General features: G+C 43.3%; 1 protein-coding gene and 1 non-coding gene across 4 annotated transcripts; one reads left to right on the top strand and one right to left on the bottom strand.

Annotated features, from left to right (window-relative positions):
* Positions 1-323: 323 nt before the first annotated feature.
* On the bottom strand, positions 324-25,706 carry PGAP4 (post-GPI attachment to proteins GalNAc transferase 4). Of its 3 annotated transcripts, XR_005025442.2 has the most exons (4): positions 25,233-25,360; positions 4,817-6,477; positions 1,664-1,819; positions 324-1,627 (listed from the first exon to the last, which is right to left on the bottom strand). XR_005025442.2 is itself a non-coding variant. In XM_036888452.2 (2 exons), exon 2 carries the CDS (start codon positions 6,398-6,400, stop codon positions 5,189-5,191), a length of 1,212 nt encoding a protein of 403 aa, XP_036744347.2. In that variant the 5' UTR covers positions 6,401-6,477; positions 25,572-25,706; the 3' UTR covers positions 2,633-5,188. The 3 variants fall into 3 exon arrangements, 2 of the variants coding, with proteins under 2 accessions (XP_036744347.2, XP_036744345.2); XM_036888452.2 differs by lacking the exons at positions 324-1,627; positions 1,664-1,819; positions 25,233-25,360 and adding an exon at positions 25,572-25,706 and having other exon boundaries at positions 2,633-6,477; XM_036888450.2 differs by lacking the exons at positions 324-1,627; positions 1,664-1,819 and having other exon boundaries at positions 2,633-6,477.
* On the top strand, positions 23,476-23,579 carry LOC118914087 (U6 spliceosomal RNA). Its single transcript, XR_005025466.1, has one exon. It is a non-coding gene; the product is annotated as a U6 spliceosomal RNA (small nuclear RNA).
* Positions 25,707-26,547: the final 841 nt, after the last annotated feature.

Genomic DNA, 26,547 nt, shown 5'->3' on the forward strand with positions numbered 1-26,547 from the left:
AGACAACTCCGGGAGATGGGCTCTCACGTGCATCAGCTGTGGACAGGAGCCTTGGAGGGAACAGACGTCACACACGAAACCCGAAGGCCTGAGACGTGGCCAGAACAATGAAAGGGCAGGAGATCTTTAGTTCCCAGCCTGAGGGAGTGAGTCAGTGTGACCCTCACTTTCCTCTCTCTACTTGAGGACCAGCAAGCTTTTGGTAGCAAGATGAGATGGACAATACAACAGTTTGGGTGTGTGTTGGGGCCTGGGGATTGCCGTTGAGGTCTTGGGGCGACGCGAAGAGCAGAGGAAGAGGCGGGAGTCGCCATGGAGGGTGCTCAGAAGAAGCCACTTTATTCTGTATAGTGTACTTTTTATACTGTTATAGTGCTGATTCGTGGTTACATAGGCATTGAAGACATGCATGCGTGTGGCCTTCATGGCCAGGTGTCCGGCCTTCAAGGCCCTTAGCTAGCTCCTTACTCATGGGTACAACATGCTGTGTTTTCAAGGTTTCTCAAGGCCAGACATATCCAGGGTGAGGCAGCGGACAGCAGACCTTATAGAGCAGTAGGGAAAGTGGGGGGTGGGGGGGGCTTCCCTACAGCGTGGCTTCCCTTCATTTTGTTTTGAGACAGGTGCGGCAAGTCCCGGCCAAAAAAAAAAAGGTGCGACATCCTTGGGCAAGCCACGTTCTCTGGGGGTCTGTAAATAAATGTTTCTTTAAATAAATGTTTGGGTCAAACATTTCCTTTGTTAGTAGACTTCTTTGATGGACCACGTTGTTCTCAGCAAAAGGCTGCAGAAGAGTAGAGGAAGTGGGATAATTAGAGGCCTGAGGCAGTTTATGGACAGCACCCCAGGCCATCCCAGCATACCTCTCTGAACTAACTCCCCCTGGACACCAAGGTCCTGAAAGGAAGCGAGCATGCCTTATTCACTCACCTTTGGCTCCAGCACAGTACCTGTTACCCAGCAGGTAACTCACGGAGTATAGACTGATAGGTGAGACATGATGCCTGGTGTTTTTTACGGGACAAAATTTACCCGTCTGAAAGGGCTCCTGAGATCCAATTCTGAATTTTAATGTATGTCTGCCTTGGTGTGAGGATTAATGTTTAAGTGTGACAATAAGGGATTAATTTGGCTGACACAGTTTGTTTCTTCCTTTGGTGTTTACTGGTAAAAAGAAAGATAATGTGATTTTAATTTCTTCAAAGCCTTTTCCATTTCACATAGAGGAGTGTTTCTGCAGATTGGGGCATTTCTACTAATGGCTTAGCTAGATTTAAAAAGAAAATGATCACAAGAATTTTTTCCTCTTCTTTTCTTCTGTCTGTTCTAACATGTTGCCTGTACATGAGTTTTTCAGAGGGCTCAGCTTGTTCCTATTTAAACAAAGCTACACTAACAAAATATAAAAGACACCAGAAATGATGCATCAGAAAGTGATCCTTCAAGAGTCCTTCCCATCCAGGCTCTGGGAATAGTTTACCTCTCTGTTCTTGGTCTGTGTTATATTAATGTTTTGCTGAAGGCCACTCCTACCACACAGGGCTACATGATCAGGCTGAAAGCATCTTACCCACTCACCCATATGACTTGGGAAGAGTTCATGGGCAGAGTGTGGAGGTTGGTCCTTCTCCTTTCTGGCATCTTGGCCGACAGGTCCTAGAACCTAGGCTGTGGAGCCCTCCTGCCGGGTGGTGTCATACCCAGATGATTCTCGCCAGTAAGAGCAGGCAGCTGCGGCAGCTGCAGCCCGAAAACCAAGCCTTCCCCAGAGGGACACACTGAGACCCGCAAGTCCAGCCTCCAGCACACACACTGAAAACTGTAACGACAAATAAAAAAAAATAGTTGTGTGGTGATGTAAGACATTCCTTCTTGTACTTTCCATTCCTTCTGCCTGAAATGCAAATTTAAAAAGTCCTTTTTACAGGGGTCAAAATGGTATATTATCACCAACTCTCACTGACTCCTGCTCCTTGCTTGTCTCCTACATTTTCTTCCCCAATCCCAGTTCTCATTTTCCAGTATTACTTCTATGTAGGCTGTCCCACTTTGCTCCCTTCCTTCCTCTCTCTCTCTTTCACTTTATTCATTCATTTCCTGGTCCTGTGCCAGGAAAAACAGTGCTAGTTAAGGAGCATTTCTCAGCAAATTCATTGTAGTTGGGATAAAAATATCCAAATGATTTGACTTAAAATTACCGTTTTAGGTCATGTATTACTGTAACTCACAATGCATCGTAGTGTATATAAAAATCCCACAGTAATCAACTCTAATTAGAATGCCTCTCCACCCAAATTAAGTTACCAATTAAACACTTTCTCCCAGATGAGGAGTGTTTCCAAGGTAAATTAGATTAATCCTATCATTACTTAATCCTACTTGTAGTCTCCAGTTGCACTGTAGTATTCTCACCATTTTTTCTTTAAGCAACAATAAAAAATAATACACAATTTCAGTGTTTCTATTTAAGAAATACAACAAAATCAGTTATGAATTTTTAAGCAAACAGCCCATACTTTTGAATGGCCACCTTGGGACTCCATAGTGGTGTGTGTGTGTGTGTTCAACATCATGCGCCACATCAGAAAAAGCCATAGAAACAAAAGAGAATGACAAGTCTTCTCAGGATGCCTCAGTGGAGCAGGTGCTTTTATTTGAACTGATATGTCTATGCAAATACACTTAGTCGCAATAGGGAGCTTCTTAGGCCTGACAGTGATTTAAACTCTGAAAGGTGAGGGAAAAGTCGAGACCTTTGTCCTCTTGGTGACTCATGTCCCTTGATGTGGGAGGAGGACTTTAATTCTCCTCTAGCCCTCTTGCTTCAGATTAAATGACAGACTTCAGCTTTGGTGTAAAGCTGTCAGCTGTCCTAATCAAGGGCAGCATACAAAAACTGGACTCTTGAGGGACAGAAGGGAGGAAGATCTAGAACTGGGTGGGGATAGAAGGGAAGAGCCTGCATCTGCAGAAAATGTCCAAGGATGGCAGGCTCTAGTTACATCAGGGGGGAAGACGTCTTAGTGTGTAGGTAATGAAATTATTAGACAGGGCAAATATGGCCTGGGCCATCCAGAATGAGAGAGTTAAGGGAAGGGATGTCTGCATGCAGTAGACAACTGATTTAGAAAGAGCAGAAATGTAAACCAGCAATGATTCCCTATCTTGGGCTTGGCTAGTTTGGATGTGATTCTTCTGTTATTAACCGACAAATTTTCATGAGGAGATCCAATCATGAATGCAACAAACTCTAATTTTAGAGTTCTAGGTTGGGGGTGTTGCTGTTCTCAAACATGAGGATGTAACAGTTCCTGGGAGGGGCAGAAGGAAGGAGTAGAATCGAACATCTCACTAAGTCCTCTAATAACTCTGATCACTTTGGACATTCCAGGAGATACAGACAGCTCACGAGAACAACACAACACACACTAACATGACCAACATGACAATGAGTTTCCACCATCTTAGCATACAGTCCAGGTTACCATCAGATTTTACAAAAAAGAATTTGACTACATAGATGTGGTTAAAAAAAAAGTACAGGGACCGGAAGTCAGAAGAGCTACATTCCAGACCTGGCTCTGTGGCTGTTCAGCAGTGTGAACCTGGAGAAGTGGTCTAACATCTCTGGGCCTCAGTCTGTTCATCTGCCTGGTGAGGAGCCCCAACACCTTCTCAGAGTTCATGGGTGGAAAAGCAAAGGGAGCTCATGTGGGAATTCAAAAGCAAACGGAAGTCGTGGCATGGAAACAGGTACAATCACCCATCCTCATAAGGGGCTTGCTGGCCACTGGCTTGATAAGTTTCATCAAAGGACATTTATTTGTAACTTTTGAGAAAAGCTGGTCTGGGACTCAGCTCAAGAGGAGTCTCAGATCATCTCCAGTTTGAGTGAACAGTATTTTGTGGCTTGGCTGGAGGCGGGGCTAGATGAAAGCTGAGCTGCATACCCGTCAAAGTCACAGGGAAAAGTCAGCCTTTATGCCAGCGGGGTTTGGTCCTGAAATGGCTGCTCCAGAGCGTCAGCCCTATGCCCTACCTCATACTTTACACAGTATCAGTAAGATCTTCATTCAAAATATATTCGAGTTTTTGTGCTTATTACAGGGGAGAAAAGAACTAATATTTGACCAGCACTTCCTGTGGGGTAAGCACTTGCTAGGTGTTTTACATACATTGTCATTTTATCCTCAAGGCAAGTTTAAAAGGTTGGCATCACTGTCTCCATTTTACAGGTGAAGAAACTGAGACTCAAAGTGGTTATGACTTGCCCAAGTTTACATTACTAGCACATGGCAGAGGTCGGACATAAAAATTCAGGTCTTCTGACTCCACAGTCCACGCTTTTTCTTCTGTAACTTCATACTACCTTGAAGAAGAGAAATGAGGGTGTGTGGTTAGCCGGCAAAGTTAGGGAAAAGTTACGCTATTAGCAAAGAACTCACCCATTCTTTATCATTCTGCAAAATCCAATTTTCAAATAATCAGAATATGATAGAAATATTAAATATTAAATTACTACTGAACATAATCTGACTTCGACAACCCAGAAGGCACTCCCAGATCTTGCTGTGCCTTGAAGCTTTCACTAACAATACTGATTATCAGTGCACCACAGATGTGTGGAAAGGAAAATGCCAGCTAACAGAAGCCAGATGTCCTGCCTCTAAGACGCTGGCACCACACGGCTTTGATTACACCAGGTCAAGGAAACAAATGGAATCTATCAACATGACCCTGCCTCTTTGGACATATACTCCAAATATACATCCATTCTCATGCCCAGTGAGAAAGAAATTAATCAAAAGGCTCTCACCTTTCACCAAATGCTACCCTTAAATTCCTACAATAGACACATCACTGTACACAGTTTTTTTGGCAGTCAAGAGCTCTACGATAAAGGAGAGCTGAAACAATCAGATAATGTAACTGGTATGTAAAGCCCTCTCAGTAGGTGGGTCAGGCTGCATGAGGCAGTGTGGCTGTGTGGAGGGAGCGAGGTCTGGACCTGTGGAGACCTGCTGCTCCTGCCTGTAACCGAAGCCAAGGTTCTGGACTTGTATGTCGCTCAGCTGTCCCAGTGCCCACATCCCTACAACACTGAACAATGAAATATCCACAAGTAACCATGTCCAAGAAAAGAGCTCAATGTTTGAATGGCCACTTCAGAAAGGCATTTCTTGGCATGCTAGAGTAGGCTGGGGTGGAAGTTGTACCGCAGGCTGGAGAACAGCCCGATGTGTTTCACGAGATTGGGCTCCACCACATAGGCCCGCTCCCCCTTGGCCCTCAGCAGTGAGTACAGTGCCATGTCCTTGCCGAAGCCCTTGTGGCAGTACACCTGGGACAGGTAGGTGAGGGTCCGGCGGGCCGCAGGGGCAGGGAAGAGCATGGCTGGGGTGCAGCACTCTGAAGCAGGGACCACGCTGTACAGGGAAGGACTCAGTCGCCGCAGCTCCAGGAAGTAGTGCCGGCCCACCAGTTCTACCAGACCCATGCTATACAGGGAGAAGAAGAGCATGACCGGCCAGCTAAACCCCGGACGGCTGGCAAACCGCATGTATATCCAGGTTAGCAAGGGCCCCAGCAACATGCCCACACCGACCCACTCCAGAATCCGCATGGGCTCTGGGTTGATGTAGTGCTGGAGCCTCTCGGGATGATAGAGCTTTAGATAAAGGGCATCTTTGAGGTGCGGCTCGGAGAAGCGAGCCCGCAGAAGGTGCTCCAAGACGGGGAAGATCTGCTCCTCTGGAACAGCATCATCTTCTACCATCAGGACATAATCTGGGTTGTAGGTCTGCAGGGAAGATTCCAGGCAATAGACATAGTCCTGCTTCTCTTTCTCAAATGAGTTGGTTGAAGGGTCATCGCCATAATCGTCTTCAGTGCCCTCATAGCGGTTGGCCACAGGAACGTACTTGGACAGAAGCTTGGCATCAAAATGGCTCACACTACGTTCCACGTTGCACAAGAAGAGCTGGTGCCCCTCACACTGCGGGCCACATTGTTGCAGAAGGCGGTGGAACTGGGACACCACCTGCAAGACGTAGTGGAAGCCAGGCTGCCTGTCCACGGTGATGATGGTGATGACCAGCCAGGGGCGGGGAGTGGCCTGCCAGACGATGGGCACCGAGCCGTTGGCAGAGGGCAGCTCCTCAAAGTAGTGGAGGGCAGCTTCCCCCTCTTTCAAGCTTTGCTGCAGGAACTCTTGGCTCATCTGGTTCAGGTGCCAATGGCGCAGGTAGAAGTAAGAGTGCAGAAGCCGGTGACAGGCCAGAGGGGCCAGCAGGCCAAACGTCACCACCGTCAAGATGAAGAGTTGGACAGCAGTGCTGCCCCAGGAGAGCCTCCGCAGCCTCCGCAGGAGCATGGCAGCTGGAGGGGCAGATGTGCTCATGAGGTCCACTTCTGGTCAGGTCTGGTCCCAAGAATAAGTCATCCTGGAATGTGGGCCGAGATCAGCGTGAGTGAAACCTAAAAAGAGAGGGAGCAGAGAATGGTAAAGAGGCTTGGAATTATTCAGGAATAGAACTTAGCACATATCAACCCAGAAATTCTAATGCTAGGCTGTGTAACTACTAGAGACTTTGAAGTATTTCCTCTAGTACACTACTATTGTTTGGTTGCATCTGTTAATGGTCTCTGGAGTTTCTTTCATTACTTCTATGAGTAATGAAATCTTGGTGCTCCCAACCAGGTCTGCACAGCTACAGATGCTTCGTTAGGTTTACCATGTGCAGAACATCTCCAGGTAGGCTAGTAAGATCGTTACCTCAATTCAGCAGCTACACAGACATGGGTTCTTAAAACAGACGCAAAAAAAGCAAGTCTTGACATAAAGGAAATACACATTTAAAGTAAGTGCCAACGTAAGTGCACAGTAAGTGCTGTGAATAGCACTTCAGAAAGTGTGATTTGGCTGACTGTGAATAGCAATTTCAGAAAACTGTCTTCCCTGTGTACTTCCCAAACAAGGAAAGGACCATTTAGGATTCTCTGAAATGTCTTTGTCAACATCTTCCATTCTTATGTCCCTAATCTCACACAACTATACTTAAAATTGCGTTGTAATTTAATCCAGGGTGTTCTCCCATTTTGTTTTTTACAGAATTACCATAGGAAACAGGATATCCCATACACAAGTGAACTCTAGAGCCCCAGACTTTGGGAGGGAAGGAAACATTTGAAGGAAGACCCACAACAGCTTTTCAGTGAAAGAGGGAAAGGATAGGCAGAGATGAAGCTGGGAGACACAGTGCCCCCAGCCTGGTTCAGAAAGGAATGCTGCGTGATGCGATGGCTCAAGGCAGGGTGCAGGCTGAGGTCAGGCTCACGCTGGCCCGCGTCCCAGCTCAGCCACTCACCGGGTGGAAAGTCACTTTGCCTCTCCATATCTTGGATTCCTTACCCTTAAAATGGGGATGATAATAATACCTATCTCATAGGGTAACTAGAAAAATTAAATGTGTTACAGAGCAAAATAATGCAGAGTAAAACTACCATTAAAATACATCCATGTCTACAAAACTGAAGTAATATCTTAGGAGTAAGCAGGCCTAATGATCTGAGGGAAAACAGACCTGTACAAAAAAATAGAACTTCTGTTCCGGACAAAGTGAATATAATACCAGAAAGGTCACTGCAAAGCTAAATGGTGTCAATAGACTAGAACGTAAACCTCTTACCTCGGAAGTGTAATAAAGTTTGCACACATTTGTAAGAAAATGGCCTAGCTGGTGAGCATCTTGAAGGAAGGGCTGCCTAGGTAACTGATGAGGCTTTGTGGTGTGGTCTCTAGTGCTTGCCTACCGTGTTCTCGCCTTCTTGAGCACTGGCACACAGCAAGACCACATCCCCTCGCCTGCCTTCTCCAGGTGAGGTCATGTAACAAGGGCTTGCCAGTAGTGTGAGCAAGATGACGGGTGTGACTTTGGGGCCAAGGTGGTTGAGAGTAAATGTGCCTTCTCCACTTTCTCTTTCTCTGGCTCCTAACTGAATGGCCAGCTTTGGTAGATCTAGAGGAGGGTGGAGCCACCAGATGGCCGGAGCCTGGGTCCTTGAATGACTGCATAGAACAGAGGTCCCTCCGGTTGCTCATCTCCCAGCACCTGGCCAACCTAGCATGTTGTAATACATAAACTGTTGTCCGGAACCACTGATTTTCAGGCTTGTTAATTATAGCAGTTAGCCTGCCCTGCCCTGCCCTGCCCTGCCCAGCCCACTAGAGTTGTGTAGAATTACCAAACCTCTCTCTATAGTATGATGACATAGTAATTCAAGGAAGTAGAGATATATTTCTTATTTCAGCAACAAAAGAAGATTATACTGTGGGACCATAGAGGTGAGGCAGGCTATCTCAGTACCAGTAAGAGATCTAGATAATACCAAAGAGGGAAATAAGCAGGGAGAAGTTTGAATAGAATGCAACACAAGTTTGCTGTTTTTGTGAACTTCCAGACTGGCTGCTTCTTCCTGTAATCTGCTTAGGTCAATGGAGTTAATAAATCACATGGTTGACATGCACCCAGCTTCACCAGTTTTCACTACTAGTGAAAGCCAAGGACTGAAATTGGGTTGAGCTCACATTCCTGGTAAGCTGGCCTTGGAATGGAATCCTTCAGGGAGCTTTCTGCTCACCCTGTTTTCTCCCTACCCTGCTAGTACTCAAGAGATCTGTACCTTCTTAGAAGAAAGAAGAAAATATAGTCACCGAGATAAGGAAGGTAGCTTGGAAAATGCAAAGCACAGATTAAATGCTAAGATGACAATGTGATTATGATTTCAATGCAGAGCTCTGTGTTTGGTGTAAAACTGCTACCCCTCCTTCAACACCCTCTTCCAGTGCCAGCTTCTGGTAAAGGAAAAATGTGACACTCTTTAGTCCAGATGAGTCCAGGGGTGGGATGTTTAAAGAGTGTATGTGCAGGTGTGTGAGCATGTGTGCACTTGCACACAATCATCAGATAAAGACATAAATCTGATCACATCATTCTTTTGCTTAAACCCTTCTTTAGCTCCCCATTTCTCTTTTCTCAACCTTCTTATCATGATCCATAGGCCCTTGATGATCTGGACCCTGCCATCCTCTGTCATCTTCTTCTAATATCTCCCGCTTTCTCAGTATGTTCTACATGGGAAGTTGGCAATAATTTTCGGTACAGGACTGCACAGTAAATATTTTAGAGTTTTTGGGTCACAAATTATCTCTGTTGTACATTCTTCTTAAACTTTTTCTTTTCTCAAACTCTTTAAAAATGTAAAAACTATTTTTAGTGCTCCAGCCACATAAAAACAGGCTGTAGAGGAAATCTGGCCTGCAGCCCGTTGTTACGAACCCTGTTCTAGACTAGCACTGTCCAGATATGTAATTTAAAATTTTCTAGCAGGCACAAAACAGTAAAAAGAAACAGATGAAATTAATTTTAATAATATATTTTAATAAAAGACATCAAAACTATTATTTCAACATGAAACCAATATAAAAAACTATTAATGAAGTACTTCACATTTTTTTTTACACCAAGTCTTTGAAATCCAGTATTTTACATTTATAGCATATCTCAATTCAGGCCAGCCACACTTCAAACGGTCAACAGTTACATGTGGCCAGTCAGCAAGACAGCTCTAGACATGGTGACCATATTCAGAACACTGCCTTTGCTAAGCTGTTGCCATCTCTTGGCTTTGCTATTGCAACTCCCTCCCCCTGGAACTTTCTTAATCCCACCTTTCCTGACTCTTCACATAGGCAGATAGCTTGTTCTCATCTTTTAATGCCACCTCCTAGAGAGGCCGCCCCTGGCCTATGTGAAAGTAGGGCCTGCTAAATAGGCACTCAAGTATTTTGCTAATGGGAGTATAAATAGGCACAACCTCTGAGGAATTAATTTGGAATATCTAACAAAACTACTAATGACTCAGCAATTCCATTCCTAACATTCTTGCCTAGCTATATATTCTCATGTCTGAGAAATGACTTGCAGCATTGTTTGTAATAGCAAAATATTGCCAAGTACCCATCGATTGTGAGTCAAATAAATTACAATGCATCCCAAGAATGGAATACTAAGTACTCATTAAAGCAAGCAGACTCGGGGAGGGACCAAGATGGCAGCATAGGAGGCTCCTGACCTTCCCTCCTCCCATGGACACCTGGAACATACAGCTACACCAGGAGCGGGTGCCTCCGAGAGAAATCCAGCAACTAACTGAATGACTCCTACACACAGGGCAAATGGGAAAATCCCACACCGAAACAGGTAAGAAAGGCTGCAGCTTGCTCTCGCCATAAACCCCACCCTCAGCACAGTGCCATATAATTGGAAGAGAACTCCCAACTCCCAGCTTCTCCCTGAGGAGTGAAGGGTTTGGACCAGCTAACTAGATTCGACTTTTAAGACTCCCACCTGAGGGAGGGCCCCCAAAGTGCCTAGCTCTGAAAGCCGGTGGGACTTGCATCCACAAGACCAACAGCACTATAGTGAAAAAAAAGCCGCAGTTCTTAATGGGGATGTGGGCACTTGCCACTGCTATTCCCCCAGGGCTCAGTGCAGAGGCAGCAGGCAAAAAGCACCCATCTCCCAGGCTTTCTGTAGAAACAGACTACATACTTTCTAAGTTGCTGGCTGAGGATCCAGTTTCCAATTTAGGAGCTGGCTGCTATCTAGGAGCCCGCTGCCATCCTCTCCTCCTCTCTTCCTCACAGCCCTGGGAGCTGGGGGGCACTGCCCATGCCTTCTTCCTCGGGCTTCTTCCAATAATCTTGTTCCAACCAGATCATCAGCATATCTCTGGAAGGTACCTGTACACACACCTGGTGCCCCAGCATTTGTGGCAGCCACCTGAGGGATGGGTCCCTAGATCGTTGGCTGGCTCTGACAGCCAACCATACATGCTTCAAAAAACCATTGGAATCAATAAATGAATTCAGTAAGTTGCAAGATATGAGATCAAAATACAAAAATCCGTTGAATTATCTTTACATTAACAAGGAAAAATTAAGAGAACAATCATATTTACAAAAGCATCACAAAGAATAAAATACTTGACAATTCCTGGAAGGAAGGATTCCAGATGGTGGCATGAGAGGTGAGACAGAGAACTCCCAAAACCACAAATAGTATGAAAATGTAGTTAACTGATACAACTAACCCTAATACAGCAACAAGAAAGAAGGCTGAACCAGACTGCATACAGACCTCACGAACAGAGCAAACCTCATGAAACAGGGTAACATAGGAAACCCTTAATCTGGTGGGACCCAAGCCCTTCCCTCATCCCAGCTCACTGGTGGGAGGAAGAGAAATGGAGCTGGGGAGGGGGTGGAAGCCTGGGACTGCTGAACACCTGGCCCTGGAGATCTGCTTTGGAAGCAGAAACCTACACTGTGTGGTGCTCTGGATGTTGGGGAGCTGGTACAGGTGGAGTGCTTGAGAGACTGATATTCCAGCCATTTGTGGAGGATGGGATCCACACCCGCCGCTCTGTGTCAGAGGAAAGGCAGACGGTCTGAGAGGCTTCCTTACAGAGAGAAGGCTGCTGATGGGGTGGGGTTTGCACGGAGCTAGCTGCACAGGGGAGGGGAGAGCTAAACAAGGTTGTCTGGGTGCGCTCTGCCCAGCTGGTTGGGACTTTGAGGAGCTTCAGGCACCACATCCCCTTGGCTGCCTACTCAGCTCCGAGAACCCCATTGTGACACGCAGCTGGCTGCACCTTCCTCCTAGCCTGCAGGCACCAGTTCGCAAGCCTGCAGTCACTGAGCCGGCATCAGGCCAGCCAGAGGGAGGCCCCGCCTACAACAGCTAGAGATGCAAAGCACAGAGGCTTACACCTGTGTGCTTGGCCCACTGGCTCTGATACTGGAGACAGGGACCACAGACAGGAATCAGGAAACAGATCTTTCCTCCCACCAGGCACCAGTTCCGCTCCCCTATGACCCCCAACCTCACTCTAGGGGCTGAGCAGCACCAGAGACTGGAGCTTCTGGGCACCAGTGGGCACCACACAGAAATACAAAACATCAAAAGAACATGGTTCAGACCAAAATCTCATAAACCCTAGAAAAGGGGCCAAATGAAACTGAACTCACCAATCTGCCTGAAAGAGAGTTCAAAATAAAAATCATAAACATGCTTATGGAGGTACAGAAAAATATTTAAGAACTCAGGAATGAAATTAAGCTGGAGATTCAATCATTAAGAAATTCCATATCTGAAATGAAACATACAATGGAGGGATTTAAAAGCAGATTAGGGTAGTAGAAGAGACAGTAAATGGAATAGAAATTAGAGAAGAGGAATACAAAGAAGCTGAGCACAGAGAGAAAAAAGAATCTCTAAGAATGGAAGAATATTGAGAGAACTATGTGACCAATCCAAACGGAACAATATTCACATTATAGGGGTACCAGAAGAAGAAGAGAGAAAAAGGGATAGAAAGTGTCATTGAGGAGGTGATTGCTGAAAACCTCCCTAATCTGGGGAAGGAGATAGTCTCTCAAGCCATGGAGGTGCACAGATCTCCTAACACAAGGGACCCAAGGAAGACAACATCAAGACATATAATAATTAAAATAGCAAAGATCAAGGATAAAGACAGACTATTAAAAGCAGCCAGAGAGAGAAAAAAAGATCACATACAAAGGAAAACCCATCAGGCTATCACCAGACTTCTCAACAGAAACTTTACAGGCCAGAAGGGAGTGGCGTGAAGTATTTAATGCAATGAAGCAGAAGGGCCTTGAACCAAGAATACTCTACCCGGCAAGGTTATCATTTAAATTTGAAGGAGGGATTAAACAATTTTCAGATAAGAAAAAGTTGAGAGAATTTACCTCCCACAAACCACCTCTACAGTGCATTTTGGAGGGACTGCTATAGATGGAAGTATTCCTAAGGCTCAGTAGATGTCACCCAAGGGATAGACAAAGAGCACAGAATATGACTCATAACATACAAAGAATAGAGGAGGAAGAAAAATGAGGAAAAAAAAAAAGAACCTTTAGGTTGTGTTTGTAACAGCATATGAAGTGAGTTAAATTAGACTGTTAAATAGTAAGGGAATTACCCTTGAACCTTTGGTAACCACAAATCTAAAGCCTGCAATGGCAATAAATGCATACCTATCGATAATCACCCTAAATGTAAATGGTCTGAATGCACCAATCAAAAGACATAGAGTTACTGAATGGATAAAAAAACAAGACCTGTCTATATGCTGCTTACAAGAGACTCACTTCAAACCCAAAGACATACACAGACTGAAAGGAAAGGGATGGAAAAAGATATTTAATGCAACTAACAGGAGTTGCAGGACTTGTATCAGACAAAATAGACCTCAAAACAAAGAAAGTCAGAAGAGACAAAGAAGGACATTACATAATGTTAAAGGGGTCAGTCCAACAAGAGGATATACCTATTATAAATATCTATGCACCCAACACAGGATCACCTACATATGTGAAACAAACACTAACAGAATTATAGGGGGAAATAGAATGCAATGCATTCATTTAAGGAGACTTCAACACACCACTCACTCCAAAGGACAGATCAACCAGACAGAAAATAAGTAAAGAGACAGAGGCACTGAACAATGTATTAGAACAGATGGACCTAATGGACATCTACAGAACACTCCATATAAAAGCAACAGGATACACATTTTTTTCAAGTGCACATGGAACATTTTCAAGAATAGATCATATACTAGGACACAAAAAGAACCTCAGTAAATTCAAAAAGATTGAAATTGTACCAACCAGCTTCTCAGATCACAAAGGTATGAAATGAGAAATAAACTACACAAAGAAAATGAAAAAGCCCACAAACACATGGAGGCTTAATAACATGCTCCTAAATGATCAATGGATCAATGACCAAATTAAAATAGATCAAGCAATATATGGAGACAAATGACAACAATAATTCAACAACACAAAAATCTGTGGGACACAGTGAAGGCCATGCTAAGAGGGAAATATATTGCAATACAGGCCTGCCTCAGGAAAGAAGAATAATCCCAAATGAACAGTCTAAACTCACAATTAACGAAACTAGAAAAGGAAGAACAAATGAGGCCCAAAGTCAGTAGAAAAAGGGACATAATAAAGATTAGAGCAGAAATAAATAAAATTGAGAAGAATAAAACAACAGAAAGAATCAATGAAAGCAGGAGCTGGTTCTTCGAGAAAATAAACAAAATAGATAAACCCCTAGCCAGACTTATCAAGAAAAAAAGAGAATCTACACACATAAACAGAATCAGAAATGATAAAGGAAAAATCACTATGGACACCACAGAAATACAAAGAATTATGAGAGAATACTATGAAAAATTATATGGTAATAAACTGGATAACCTAGAAGAAATGGACAACTTTCTAGAAAAATACAACCTTCCAAGACTGACCCAGGAAGAAACAGAAAATCTGAATAGACCAATTACCAGCAAAGAAATTGAATTGGTAATCAAAAAACTACCTAAGAACAAAACTCCTGGACCACATGGTTTCACTGCTGAATTTTATCAAACATTTAGTGAAGACCTAATACCCATCCTCCTTAAAGTTTTGGAAAAAGTAGAAGAGGAGGAAATACCCCCCAAAAAATCCTATGAGGCCAACATCACTCTAATACCAAAACAAGGTAAAGACACTACCAAAAAAGAAAATTACAGACCAATATCCCTGATGAACATAGCAAAAATACTCAAAAAAATATTAGCAAACCAAATTCAAAAATACATCAAAAAAATCATCCATCATGATCAAATGGGATTCATCCAGGGATGCAAGGATGGTACAACATTCGAAAATCCATCAACATCATCCACTATGTCAACAAAAAGAAGGACAAAAACCACATGGTCATTTCAATAGATGCTGAAAAAGCATTTGACAAAATTCAACATCCATTCATAATAAAAACTCTCAACAAAATGGGTATAGAGGGCAAATATCTCAACATAATAAAAGCCATATATGACAGACCCACAGCCAACATCATACTTAACAGCGAGAAGCTGAAAACTTTTCACCTAAGATCAGGAACAAGACAGGGATGCCCACTCTCCCCACTGTTATTTAACATAGTTCTGGAGGTCCTAGCCACAACAATCAGACAACATAAAGAAATAAAAGGCATCCAGATTGGGAAGGAAGAAGTCAAACTGTCCTTGTTTGCAGATGACATGATATTGTACATAAAAAAAAACCCTTAAGAATCCACTCCAAAACTACTAGATCTAATATCTGAATTCAACAAAGTTGCAGGATACAAAATTAATACACAGAAATCTGTTGCATTCCTATTCACTAATGATGGACTAGCAGAAAGAGAAATCAGGAAAACAATTCCATTCACAATTGCATCAAAAAGAATAAATAAAATACCTAGGAATAAACCTAACCAAGGAAGTGAAAGACCTATATCCTGAAAACTGCAAGACACTCATGAGAGAAATTAAAGAGGACAGTAATAAATGGAAATTCATCCCATGCTCTTGGCTAGGAAGAATTAATATTGTCAAAATGGCCATCCTACCTAAAGCAATCTATGGATTGAATGCAATCCCTATTAAAATACCTACAGCATTCTTCAATGAACTAGAGCAAATAGTTCTAAAATTCATATGGAATGACAAAAGACTCTGGATAGCCAATGCAATCCTGAGAAGGAAGAATAAAGCAGGGGGAATTACGCTCCCTGACTTCAAGCTCTACTACAAAGGCACAGTAATCAAGACAATTTGGTACTGGCACAAGAACAGATTCATAGACCAGTGGAACAGAATAGAGAGCCCAGATATAAACCCAAGCATATATGGTCAATTAATATACGATAAAGTAGCCGTGAACATACAAGGGGAAATGACAGCCTCTTCAACAGCTGGTGTTGGAAAAACTGGACAGCTACATGTAAGAGAATGAAACTGGATTATTGTCTAATCCCATACCCAAAGTAAACGCAAAATGGATCAAAGACCTGAATGTAAGTCATAAAACCATAAAATTCTTAGAAAAAAATATAGGGAAAAATCTCTTGGACATAAACATGAGCAACTTCTTCACGACCATATCTCCCCAGGCAAGGGAAACAAAAGCAAAAATGAACAAGTGGGACTATATCAAACTAATAAGCTTCTGTACAGCAAAGGACACCATCAGTAGAACAAAAAGACATCCTACAGTATGGTAGAATATATTCATAAATGACATATCTGATAAGGGTTTGACATCCAAATTATATAAAGAGTTCATGTACCTCAACAAACAAAAAGCAAATAAGCCAATTAAAAAATGGGCAGAGGAGCTGAACAGACACTCCAAAGAAGAAATTCAGATGGCCAACAGGCACATGAAAAGATGCTCCACATCGCTAATCATCAGAGAAATGCAAAATAAAACCACAATGAGATATCACCTCACACCAGTTAGGGTGGCCAACATCCAAAAGACAAACAACAACCAATGTTGGCGAGGATGTGGAGAAAAGGGAACTCTCCTACACTGCTGGTGGGAATGTATACTAGTTCAACAATTGTGGAGAACAGTATGGAGATTCCTCAAAAAACTAAAAATAGAAATACCATTTGACCCAGGAATTCCACTCCTAGGAATTTACCCTAAGAATGCAGCAGCCCAGTTTGAAAAAGACATATGTACCCCTATGTGTATCGCAGCACTATTTACAATAGCCAAGAAATGGAAGCAACCTAAGTGTCCATCAGTAGATGAATGGATAAAGAAGATGTGGTACATATACACAATGGAATATTACTCAGCCATAAGAAGAAAACAAATCCTACCTCTTGCAACAACATGGATGGAGCTAGAGGGTATTATGCTCAGTGAAATAAGCCAGGCAGAGAAAGACAAGTATCAAAATGATTTCACTCATCTGTGGAGTATAAGAACAAAGAAAAAACTGAAGGAAAAAAATAGCAGCAGACTCACAGAATCCAAGAATGTACTAACAGTTACCAAAGGGAAAGGGACTGGGGAGGATGGGTGGGAAGGAAGGGATAAGGGGGAAAACAGGGCATTATGATTAGCACACATAATGTACTGGCGGGGGGACACTAGAAAGGCATTATATACAGAGAAGAAAAGTAATGATTCTATAGCATCTTACTACGCTGATGGACAGTGACTGTAATGGGGTATGTGGGGGGGACTTGTTAATGGGGGGAGTCTAGTAACCATAATGGTGTTCAAGTAACTGTACATTAACGATACCAAACACACACACACACACAAAAAAAAATACTTAAGAATAGATTCAAGCAAGGAGGTAAAAGAGCTGAAAAATAGGACATTACTGAAAGGAATTGAAGATGCAAATAAATGGAAAAATATTCTGTAGTCATGGATTGGAGGAATTAATATTGTTAAAATATCCATACTACCCAAAGTGATCTACAGATTTAATACCTATTCAAATTCCAAAGGCATATTCTGCAGAAATAAGAAAAACAATCCTAAAATTTGTATAGAACCACAAAAGACCCTGAATAGCCAAAGCACCACATTGCATAATTGAAATTTTCTAAGAGAGCAGAACTTAAAGTGTTCTCACTTAAAATAAAAAACAGGTTTAAAAAAGTAAGCAAACTGCATACAGATGTGGAAAATTTTTGAGATGTGTTTTCAGTTTAAGATGACATAGAAAACTACATTATAAGAAGCTTTATGTTAAAAGGGGAGGAATTATACACAGATGCTCTTGCTTATATCCATGCATGTGTCTGTATCCATAGGCTCTGTCTGGAAAGATATACAAGAGGCGGGCAACGTTGCCTTGCAGGAGGGGATCTAGATGGCTTAGGGTCTGGGATGGGATGGCAACTCTTAACTAAATAACTGTTCGTACCTTTTAACTTAAAGGTATTAACTTACAGAAAATAAATTTTAATTTTTTAATATATTTAACATAAATATCACTCCCCTCCCACCATTTACTATCTGCAACAGTAATTTGCTAGATTCTTTCCTAGCCTGTGGTTTGGTCAGTCTCCTACATGAGAAGATGACCCCATGGTGGACAACGAGCTTTCTGCCTTAATCACCACGGAGATACCTAGCACCTACCTATCGGATGCATGGTGAGTCCACAAATATTTACTAAATGAACAAACTGAGCACACTCTTAATTCCGGATAAGACTGGAGAGGCCGTGAAAGCACCAAGTTTACCCAGTCCATGGTTTCCTGCTTTATTTTCCAGTCTCTTGCTGAGGAACCTGGTGTGCTTGTGGGCCTGGCTCCAGAACTCCTGTAAAAAAGAGTCTTGTATGTTCCAGGTACATAGAGGTGGAGAGGACTTTCTTGAAGCTATGTTTACAAAGCAAGCATGATGATTTTCCTGATATTTCATTATTTATGTGGGGCAATAGGAATTAAGGAGACATCAGGTCTAAGCAAGCCACCCTGTCCTGCTGCTCTCTGGCCCTGCCCTCCCCCAGGTTCCTGATCCTCTCCCCTCTGGCGGGTGGAATAGGAACTGAAGCACCCAGTGCTGATAAAGGCAGGACCTTTAATCCCAGGCAATTTCCCAACTTGGGGCAGTACAGTTATTAGCATCTCAGAATGCTAATATGCTTTCAAATATGGTTGTGAGACTGCTACTATAGTGACAGTCAGGGAAGGAGAGGATTCAGTTCCGAGAATCCATTGTCCCTGCCTACACTGATCAGCTCTTGCTGGGGAGATGAAAAGCTCCAGATCTTCAGAGCTTACAATAACAGCGTGCACTTCTTGGTCACGGGCCTGTGCATAGCTGTGGCTCAGCTGGGTTCAGCTCCAGACTCCAGGTCAGAAATAGGTCATTCCATGTACCTTTTATTCCAGGCCAAGTTGAAGAAGAAACAGCCACCGGGGCTTGTGCTTTTGATGGTTGGTAGCTATGCAAGAGTCAGAATATATAGGTACATTTACGGCCTGGCTTACCTATGGCATAAATCAGGTCCACTATGAACTGGCCAAAGCAAGGGGGTAGGAAAATTTACTCCTTACCCTGAGCAGAGGAAGGGAAAAATGAAGATTCAATAGAAAGGAAAACCAGCAAGCCAAATTCTAAGCCCTCAAGAAAAAAGAAAGTCTCTAGCAATATGTTCAGAGTCTGAGAAATTTCTAAAATGCTCACAAAGCATCTGGCCCCCATATCATTATACACTACATGAGTCAGGACAGGCTACAGTGATGAGCCCCAAATCTCAGGGCTTTGTAAGAACTGAGGTTTAATTCTTGCTCATATTACTTGTCCATTATGGGTCAATTGTGGCTCTGCTTCATGTCATCTGCACTCCAGGACCCAGGGAGACAGAACTGCCTCTTCCCTGAACATTGCTGGTTTCGTGGCAGAGGGGAAAACGACAGATAGTGAGCCCCAAGCAGACTCTGAAAGCTACAACTCAAAAATGACACACATCATGTCCACCTATATTTCACTGACCAGAGCAAGTTACATAACTCAAGTTCAACAGAGCAGAATTATGTAATTTTCCTGTAAAAAGTAAAGTCATGTAATTTTCCTGTACCTAAAAGACGTTCAGCCAAGCCTGAAGTCAATGATTAGGGAAACATATGTCTCTCCTGGGAGGGGCAGAAAATATCTTAAATGATAATGCAATCTAGCAGAACCACCTTGGGCCATGGGAGGTGGGATCAGATCCTTCATTCAATGATCAGAGGATTAGTTTGCCTAAAATCCAACCACGTGGAGTTATGTAGGCATTCAGGACTATGTCCTCGTTTGCTTTTTAAGAACATTTTCTTAAAGATTTACCCAACTGCTGCACAGCGGGATGTGATATCCAACACCACCAAAATAATTTATTTCACTTTACTGATCTGGTTTTAAGATAACTGGTGACAGAGAAACAGACCTGAAAACATGGGATTTTTCTCTTGGTAGTTTGAGGGAAGGCATTTTCTACTTTCAGCCCAATCATTTGGGTGGGACAGAGGAGGGTTATATCTTTATTATCACTGATTGCTCTGTGATGTCGCCAGCTCCAGCGATGTTGTAGACTGGCTGGCATCTTGTGAGGTGGCCAGGTAACCACAGCGTTGTAGTCCCAATTCTGTTGCATGATGATTAACAAATTCTTAACTATGCCTTGAAAGTGCACATTGAAACCATTTCCTAAACTGGATTATGCCTGTTACCATGTCTAGGATGCAGAGCTCAAGAAAGACAGAAAAAGACAAAGTCACCAAGAAATGAACATGAGATAGGGCTAGGATGAATATGTGGAGTATTAATGACAGTTATATTTTAGTGCAGCTTCTGAAAATTAAGCTGCAGAGGTCCTAGGAGTATGGGAGGCAGGACACCTGGCTGGGAGTCAGGAGATAAGCCCTTGCTCATGTTTCCCAAGTCAGCCCTCCTATGTGAATGGCACCTCCATTCTCCCAGGCACTGAGGCCCAAAAGACCAGGAAGTTCTGAGTTCTCACTCCCATCCAGTCACTTCCCAAGTCCTAGCAGTTCCCCCCTAGCCCCCCACGGTCTCTCTTAGGCCTCTCTTCTCTCCTCCCCTCCCAAGGGCCAGGCCCTTCTCGCTGCCACACCCTAGTTAGTACTCATCACCTCCAGGCCTGATCAGAGCAACAGCCTCCTAAGGAGGTTTTTGACTTCCAGAATGAGCAGCAGATTTTAATCCAAAAGCTCTTGGTCCAGTTCTGGGTCCCAACACTCACCAATTAGGTCATTTGTATAAAGAAATCACTTGATCTCTCAGACTATTTTGCCTCTCTGCAAAACAGGAAAATAAAAAACATCTCATTTATGGAGGCACTGTGAAGATGAAATGAGTCAACAGCTATGAAAGCCCTTCATCAGACACAAGACACTGTACAAATGAGGGTGGTGTCTTATGTACCAGCATCCATCTGATCCTCCGAAACACAGGTCTGAGCATGGCACTCTTCTGTAATACTGTCCAATGGCTCCCAATGACTGTAGAATAAAGCCCAAATTCTTTGCCAAAATTCTTTACAATCCAGGTCCCACTGTCTTTCCAGACCCATTTCCCCTCCTCACACAGGCTAATCAACCATCAAGAATCAGCTCAACAGGGTTCTCTTCCAAAAGCCAATGCTGATCTCCCCCAGTCAGAAATAATCTTTCTTTCTCAAGTGCTGGGGCCACTTTCTACTTTAGACTGTATCTATTCGTAGCTACCACTTTTTAAGCTCCTACTACATAACCAAGTTCTGTACTAGAGTCTGACATCTATTTCTTTTGACCAAAACAGCAACTCTCAAACAGCAAGGGAACTAATCCCATTTCAATGAAAAAATAAATGCTACCAAGTTGAAAACAGGAAATTCAAACACAGGACAAATTTCAGCACCCATTTTGTCCACAAGGCCTGCTGCCTTCATGGCTTTATTTATGGTCCCTGACCATTTACTTACACCCCAGTTGGACTTAAAAATCCCTTGTGAGTGGATTCAGTCTTGATTTATCTATAGTATTCCTCACAGAGCCAGCACAATACTCTATGAACTGAAGAGGCTTGATGTTCAAGCAAATAAAATGACCACAGTCAGGTCATCTGACCTCCCCGGGCCTCAGTTCCTCAGGTATAAAACGGGGAGTATCAAAGAGCTGGGTCACGTAATGTGTGGGGTAAAGTCATTCATAAATGTCTCCTGAGCACTTATGTGTTCAAAGCATCTCATCAATTCTCTTAAGAAGCATATGAAAAGTATTATTTTTTTATGACAGTTTTATACCTGAAAAAAAACCAAGGCACAATTAACCTGTATCCAATATTAACAAAGCTTTTAAGTGGGTGGCCAAATATGAAGCTGGGCAGACTGGTTCAAGAGCTCATGTTCTTAATCAATAGCAATATTGTTTCTGCATAGTTTGGGAACCCAAGAAAATCAGCTGAAAAACTATTAGAAATGGTAAGAGACTTTCAGGATGTGGTTGGTAACAATTCATATGTAAAAATAGTATTTATGCATATATATATATACACACATACTAACTGCTTTCATCTAATCAGACAATTACCAAGTTAATTAACACGGCAAAAGATCCCAGTCCAAAGTGGGGGAAAAAAACACCTAAAATACCTAAGAATAAATTCAAGAAATATGTAGAATATACACACATACTATAAAATTTTACTGAAGGGCATTTAAAAATAGTAAGTGGAGAAAAATACCATTTTCTCAGCTGGAAAGCCTCACTAATGAAAAGAGGTAAAAAGTCTCTTTCTCTAAAATTATTCTCTATATTTAATGTCAGTTCAATTTACCTTAAGAGGGAGTGACCCAGTTCAATACAAGGGCACTTTCATATAAACTGGTGCAACCTTTGGAGAGAAAGATAGGACAGTATCTACAAAATTTTTATGGATGCATCCCTTTGACACAGCAATTCTACTTCTAGGACTCTACCCTGCAGAAATGCCAACACATACTACCAAAGATGGACAAGGAATGTTCGCGACAGTTTTGTTTGTAATAGTTAAGAAAGAGACTAAGAAGGGGAGGAGAGTAGGAGGGATAGGAAAAAAAGGAAGGATAAACTATAGGGAAAGTAAATGCCCAGCAACAGAGAAGAGATTTTTAGATAATTATGGATGATATGAGACATTAAAAGAGAAAGAAAGGTTTATGTATCAGCATATCAGTAAATATACTGACATTTAAAAGGTTTTAGCTAGGTCTCAGGTATAGACTGAATGTTTGTATTCTCCCAATATTCATACATTAAAACCCTAATTCCCAGCACAATGGTGTTTGGAAATGGGGTCTTTGGGAGGTCATTAGGTCATGCCACTGGAACTCTCCCACTGAGGTTAGTATCCTTATGAGAGGCAGTAGAGAGCTTGCTTCTTCTCTCTGCTCTCTGCCAGTGAGAACACAGCGACAAGGTGGAATCTGTAAACCAGGAAGAGGGCCCTCACCTGAACCCATCTATGCTGGCACCGACCTCAGACCTTCTGCCTCCAGAACTGTGAGAAATAAATGTTCCTGCATTTAAGCCACTCAGCTATGGCGATTTGTTAACAGCGAACTGAGCAGATTTTAAAAGTCTCTAAGGGAAAAATGTGAACTACATTAATGCAAATTGTAGAAAAATCACAGTATGATCATTTTTTTTTTAAATAAATAAACTGTAGGTGTGGAGTACAATTTGGTGAAGGAGAGATGAAGGTATGGGGTGTGGAGGTTTCCTGTTTTGCTTTCACCACTTCTGCAAAGAGCACGTATTTCTTTTATGATCATTATTCAACGTTCAAGTCAACAACTCCTGAAGCTTGCTTGTGTCAGGCACTGGGATGGTGACCAGGAGTCTCAAGGGCCCTTACTGTCACTCTTGTTAGCAAAAATCCAGTAGAAATCCAAACACGGTTTTGTGTGTTTCTTTCAGTGGAGCAGGCACAGTTTGGTTAAATTCACCAAAGCAAAGATCATCTGGGATTAGTGCTAATAAAAACTGCTCGGAAATGCTCGCTTTGCTGGTACATCTACTAAAATTAGAAGCATATATACAAGATCAGCATGGCCTCTGTGCAATGAAGACATCAAGTTTATGTAGTGCTCCATAATTTTTTATTGTGGTAGTGGTTACATTTGACAAAATTAATCGAAACATACATTTAAATGGTATATTTTATTGCATTATAACTATACCTCAATAAAACTGATTTCTAAAAAAGCCAGGAAAATGATGATACTGAGGAAATAGGAGAGAATCTGCCTAACCAGACACTAAACCTATTATAAAACTTCAGTAATTAGAATATCAAGGCAGTGGCACCAACATATGCTGATAAATAGATGCAAAAATTCACAGACACAATTACATAATAATTTAAATCGGGGGTAAAAAACGGACTTAACAGCTTTGCAGTACTTGGCTAACCATTCAGGAAAAGTAAATTATTTCTCCACTTTACAACTTAAATTATAATAAATTCCACATTAAAAATTTTAAACAAAAGCTTAAAACTACCTGAAGAAAATACAGGAGAATATTTATAGAAAACGCCTTTCTCAGTGAGATCCTCAAGCAAAAAACATAAAGAAAAAGAATAACAGATTTGACTAAATAAAAATTAAATTTGTAAGTGGTCAAAGATGAAAAAATTGATAAAAATATTAAGCAGAAAGGAAAGACTGTATAACATAGATGACATAATTACTACTTTAATATATGACATATATAGTGTTTAAAAACCAGGAACAGAAAGACACTCCAATTGTAAAGAGGGAAGAACTCATAGTCAATTCATCCACACAAATGCAAAAGACCATTCATTACACCCAGGAAAAGGTGTTGATTCTCCTGGTAACCATACACGCATTAAGACAAGGTAATGCTTTTGTCTATGCTATTGGTTTAGGTGTATGCAGAGAACATTTTAAGAAGCTATCCAGAAAATCTTACAATCTAGAAGATGAAGTTGTAAGTTATCATTATATTCTCCTTTACATTTTTGTTTTTTGAATGTTTGCAAAATAAGCTTATCCCTTAAAAAATTCTAAGAATTTTAATAACTTTAGGTGTTAAACACACATAGTTTTCTCTCCTCACCTCCTAAAGTATCTGATGTAGTGCACTCTAGAAATGCAGCCGTAAAAAAAGCGATTCCCTCTTACAAGGGTCAGTTCTTCTGGAGAAATACACGCATGCGCGTCCGCGCAGGCACACACCTGCGGGTTTTGCTACTGGTCCGCATAGTGAGATCATCCTCGGAGCCGCCCTGCGGTGCGCACAGGACCAGCAGGGAATGCCTAGGTCACACCCACCCAGCTGGAATTCTTGCTCCCAGACCAGGCGGGCGCAGTGCGGTACCCGCAACACCCTCGCCCAGAGGCCGGGAAGAGGCGAGGCACGCCGGCGTGGTCCTAACTCTTACCCTGGACAGAGTGGGAGCGGGAACACCAGACTCTCGGATCTAGTGATTACCAATGACCTTGTGCAGTCCCCGGAACGCTCGGGCCTCAGTTTCCCCGCCTGTAGGCCGAGCCTAAGGTCTCGATCCACGCTGGCTTCTTTCGACTGGTCTTTCCGAGAGCTGGGAGGAAGGCTTTCCTCTGCCCGGTGGCCCTTCCTCCGCCCCCGGACTGCGAGGTCGCCCGCAGAAGCCCAAAGCCGCAGCAGGGCGCTGCAGGCGCTCCGGGAGGACGCTTGAGGGACCGTCGCCGCGTGCCGGCGGCCATTAGACGAGCCTCAGGCTGGGCAGCCGCAGGGGGTCTTACCTGGGCTCGCACGCGCCCGACTCGCGCCTTCCGGTCGGCCTCGCTCAGCGGCTGAAGCGCGCGAGGGGTGGGGCCCTCGTCGCCACACTAACGGATCCCTGCGCTGCCGCCGGCCGGGCCGCGCGAGGGACGCCCTCCTGGGGTTTCTGCAGCCCTCCGGCAGGAAGCGGCCGGACCGCGGCGCAGCCCGCCTGCCCGGGCCGCACGGCGGGGACGCAGGCCCTCCCGGACTGCGCCAGCCCTGGCAACGGCCAGCCCTACTCCTCGTCCCCGCGCTCCGGTGTCTCTCCGGCCACGAAGCCAACGGGGCTGAACAGATCCTGCGCGGCGGAAACCTACCCTCTGGTGGCGCCTGGGTCGGCTGGCTCATCCCCATGAAGGAGCCATCGCCGGACTCCCAGGCCCCGGAGGAACGGGCGCAGCGCGCTTGGGGGGCGCACAGATGCCTCGCTTCCCCCAGCGGCTCGGCTCTGGTGTGGAATCCCTTCGCTCCGGCGGGCCATGTGACCTGCGAGCTGCCGAGCGACCGCAGCCCCGAAAACCAGTTTGGGAAGAAAAAGACAGTAATAGGCGCCAACTGTCGGGCAGAAAGGGAAAGGCAGGCTCAGGGCAAACGAAGTTGAAATGCTGGAAGGATTAGGTCTCTGCGCTGTTCACAGTCGGAGCTGGCCGACAAGCGTTTCTCTGCTGGAAGGATTTGTTTCTGCCAGTCAAAATAATAGCGGACACCATTTCCACCCCCAATTCCCTATCATACCCCACCAGGTACCTTACGAATACTCCTTTAGCCCTCACTTCACTCCTGTCCTTTAGAGATTATCATCCCCCGTTTGCAAATGACAAAATATTTGAGATGATAATTTGCCAAGTGCAACCCTTATTCCAAAAGCCAGAAATATTTAAATATTTATTAAAAAGCGGAAAGGTTTTGTCTAACTAAATCACCTAGTCAGGCATGGGATTTAGGTGTGTGGCTCTTTCCACTTCCCTATCAGGCTCTCCCGAGAGTGGCTTTGGTGGTTCATTTGAGTCGGAAGCAGTACCCATCCCTAACCCTTAATTTTCAAAGATACGTAATATCATACCCATTTTACAGATGGAAGAATTGAGGTTTGGCCAAAAGAATGATCTTGTCCAAGTGACGGAGCTAGTCAGTCTAGTCTACTAGTTAATAGTGGTGTGTTTTTTGGCTAGGCACTGTGCAAAACACATAATTCACATTATTTTAGTATTCACAACAATCTTAAATGAAAGTGAGTGTTATTACTCCACGTTAAGAAAACCGAGGCTCAAAAGGGATATGAATTTGTATAAA

This window comes from Manis pentadactyla, chromosome 3 (assembly GCF_030020395.1).
Source record: "Manis pentadactyla isolate mManPen7 chromosome 3, mManPen7.hap1, whole genome shotgun sequence".
NCBI classification, from domain to species: Eukaryota; Metazoa; Chordata; class Mammalia; order Pholidota; family Manidae; genus Manis; species Manis pentadactyla.

Excerpts from the sequence above, each read along its gene's own strand:
- PGAP4 (XM_036888452.2), bottom strand. The coding sequence starts at position 6,400 with ATGAGCACATCTGCCCCTCCAGCTGCCATGCTCCTGCGGAGGCTGCGG.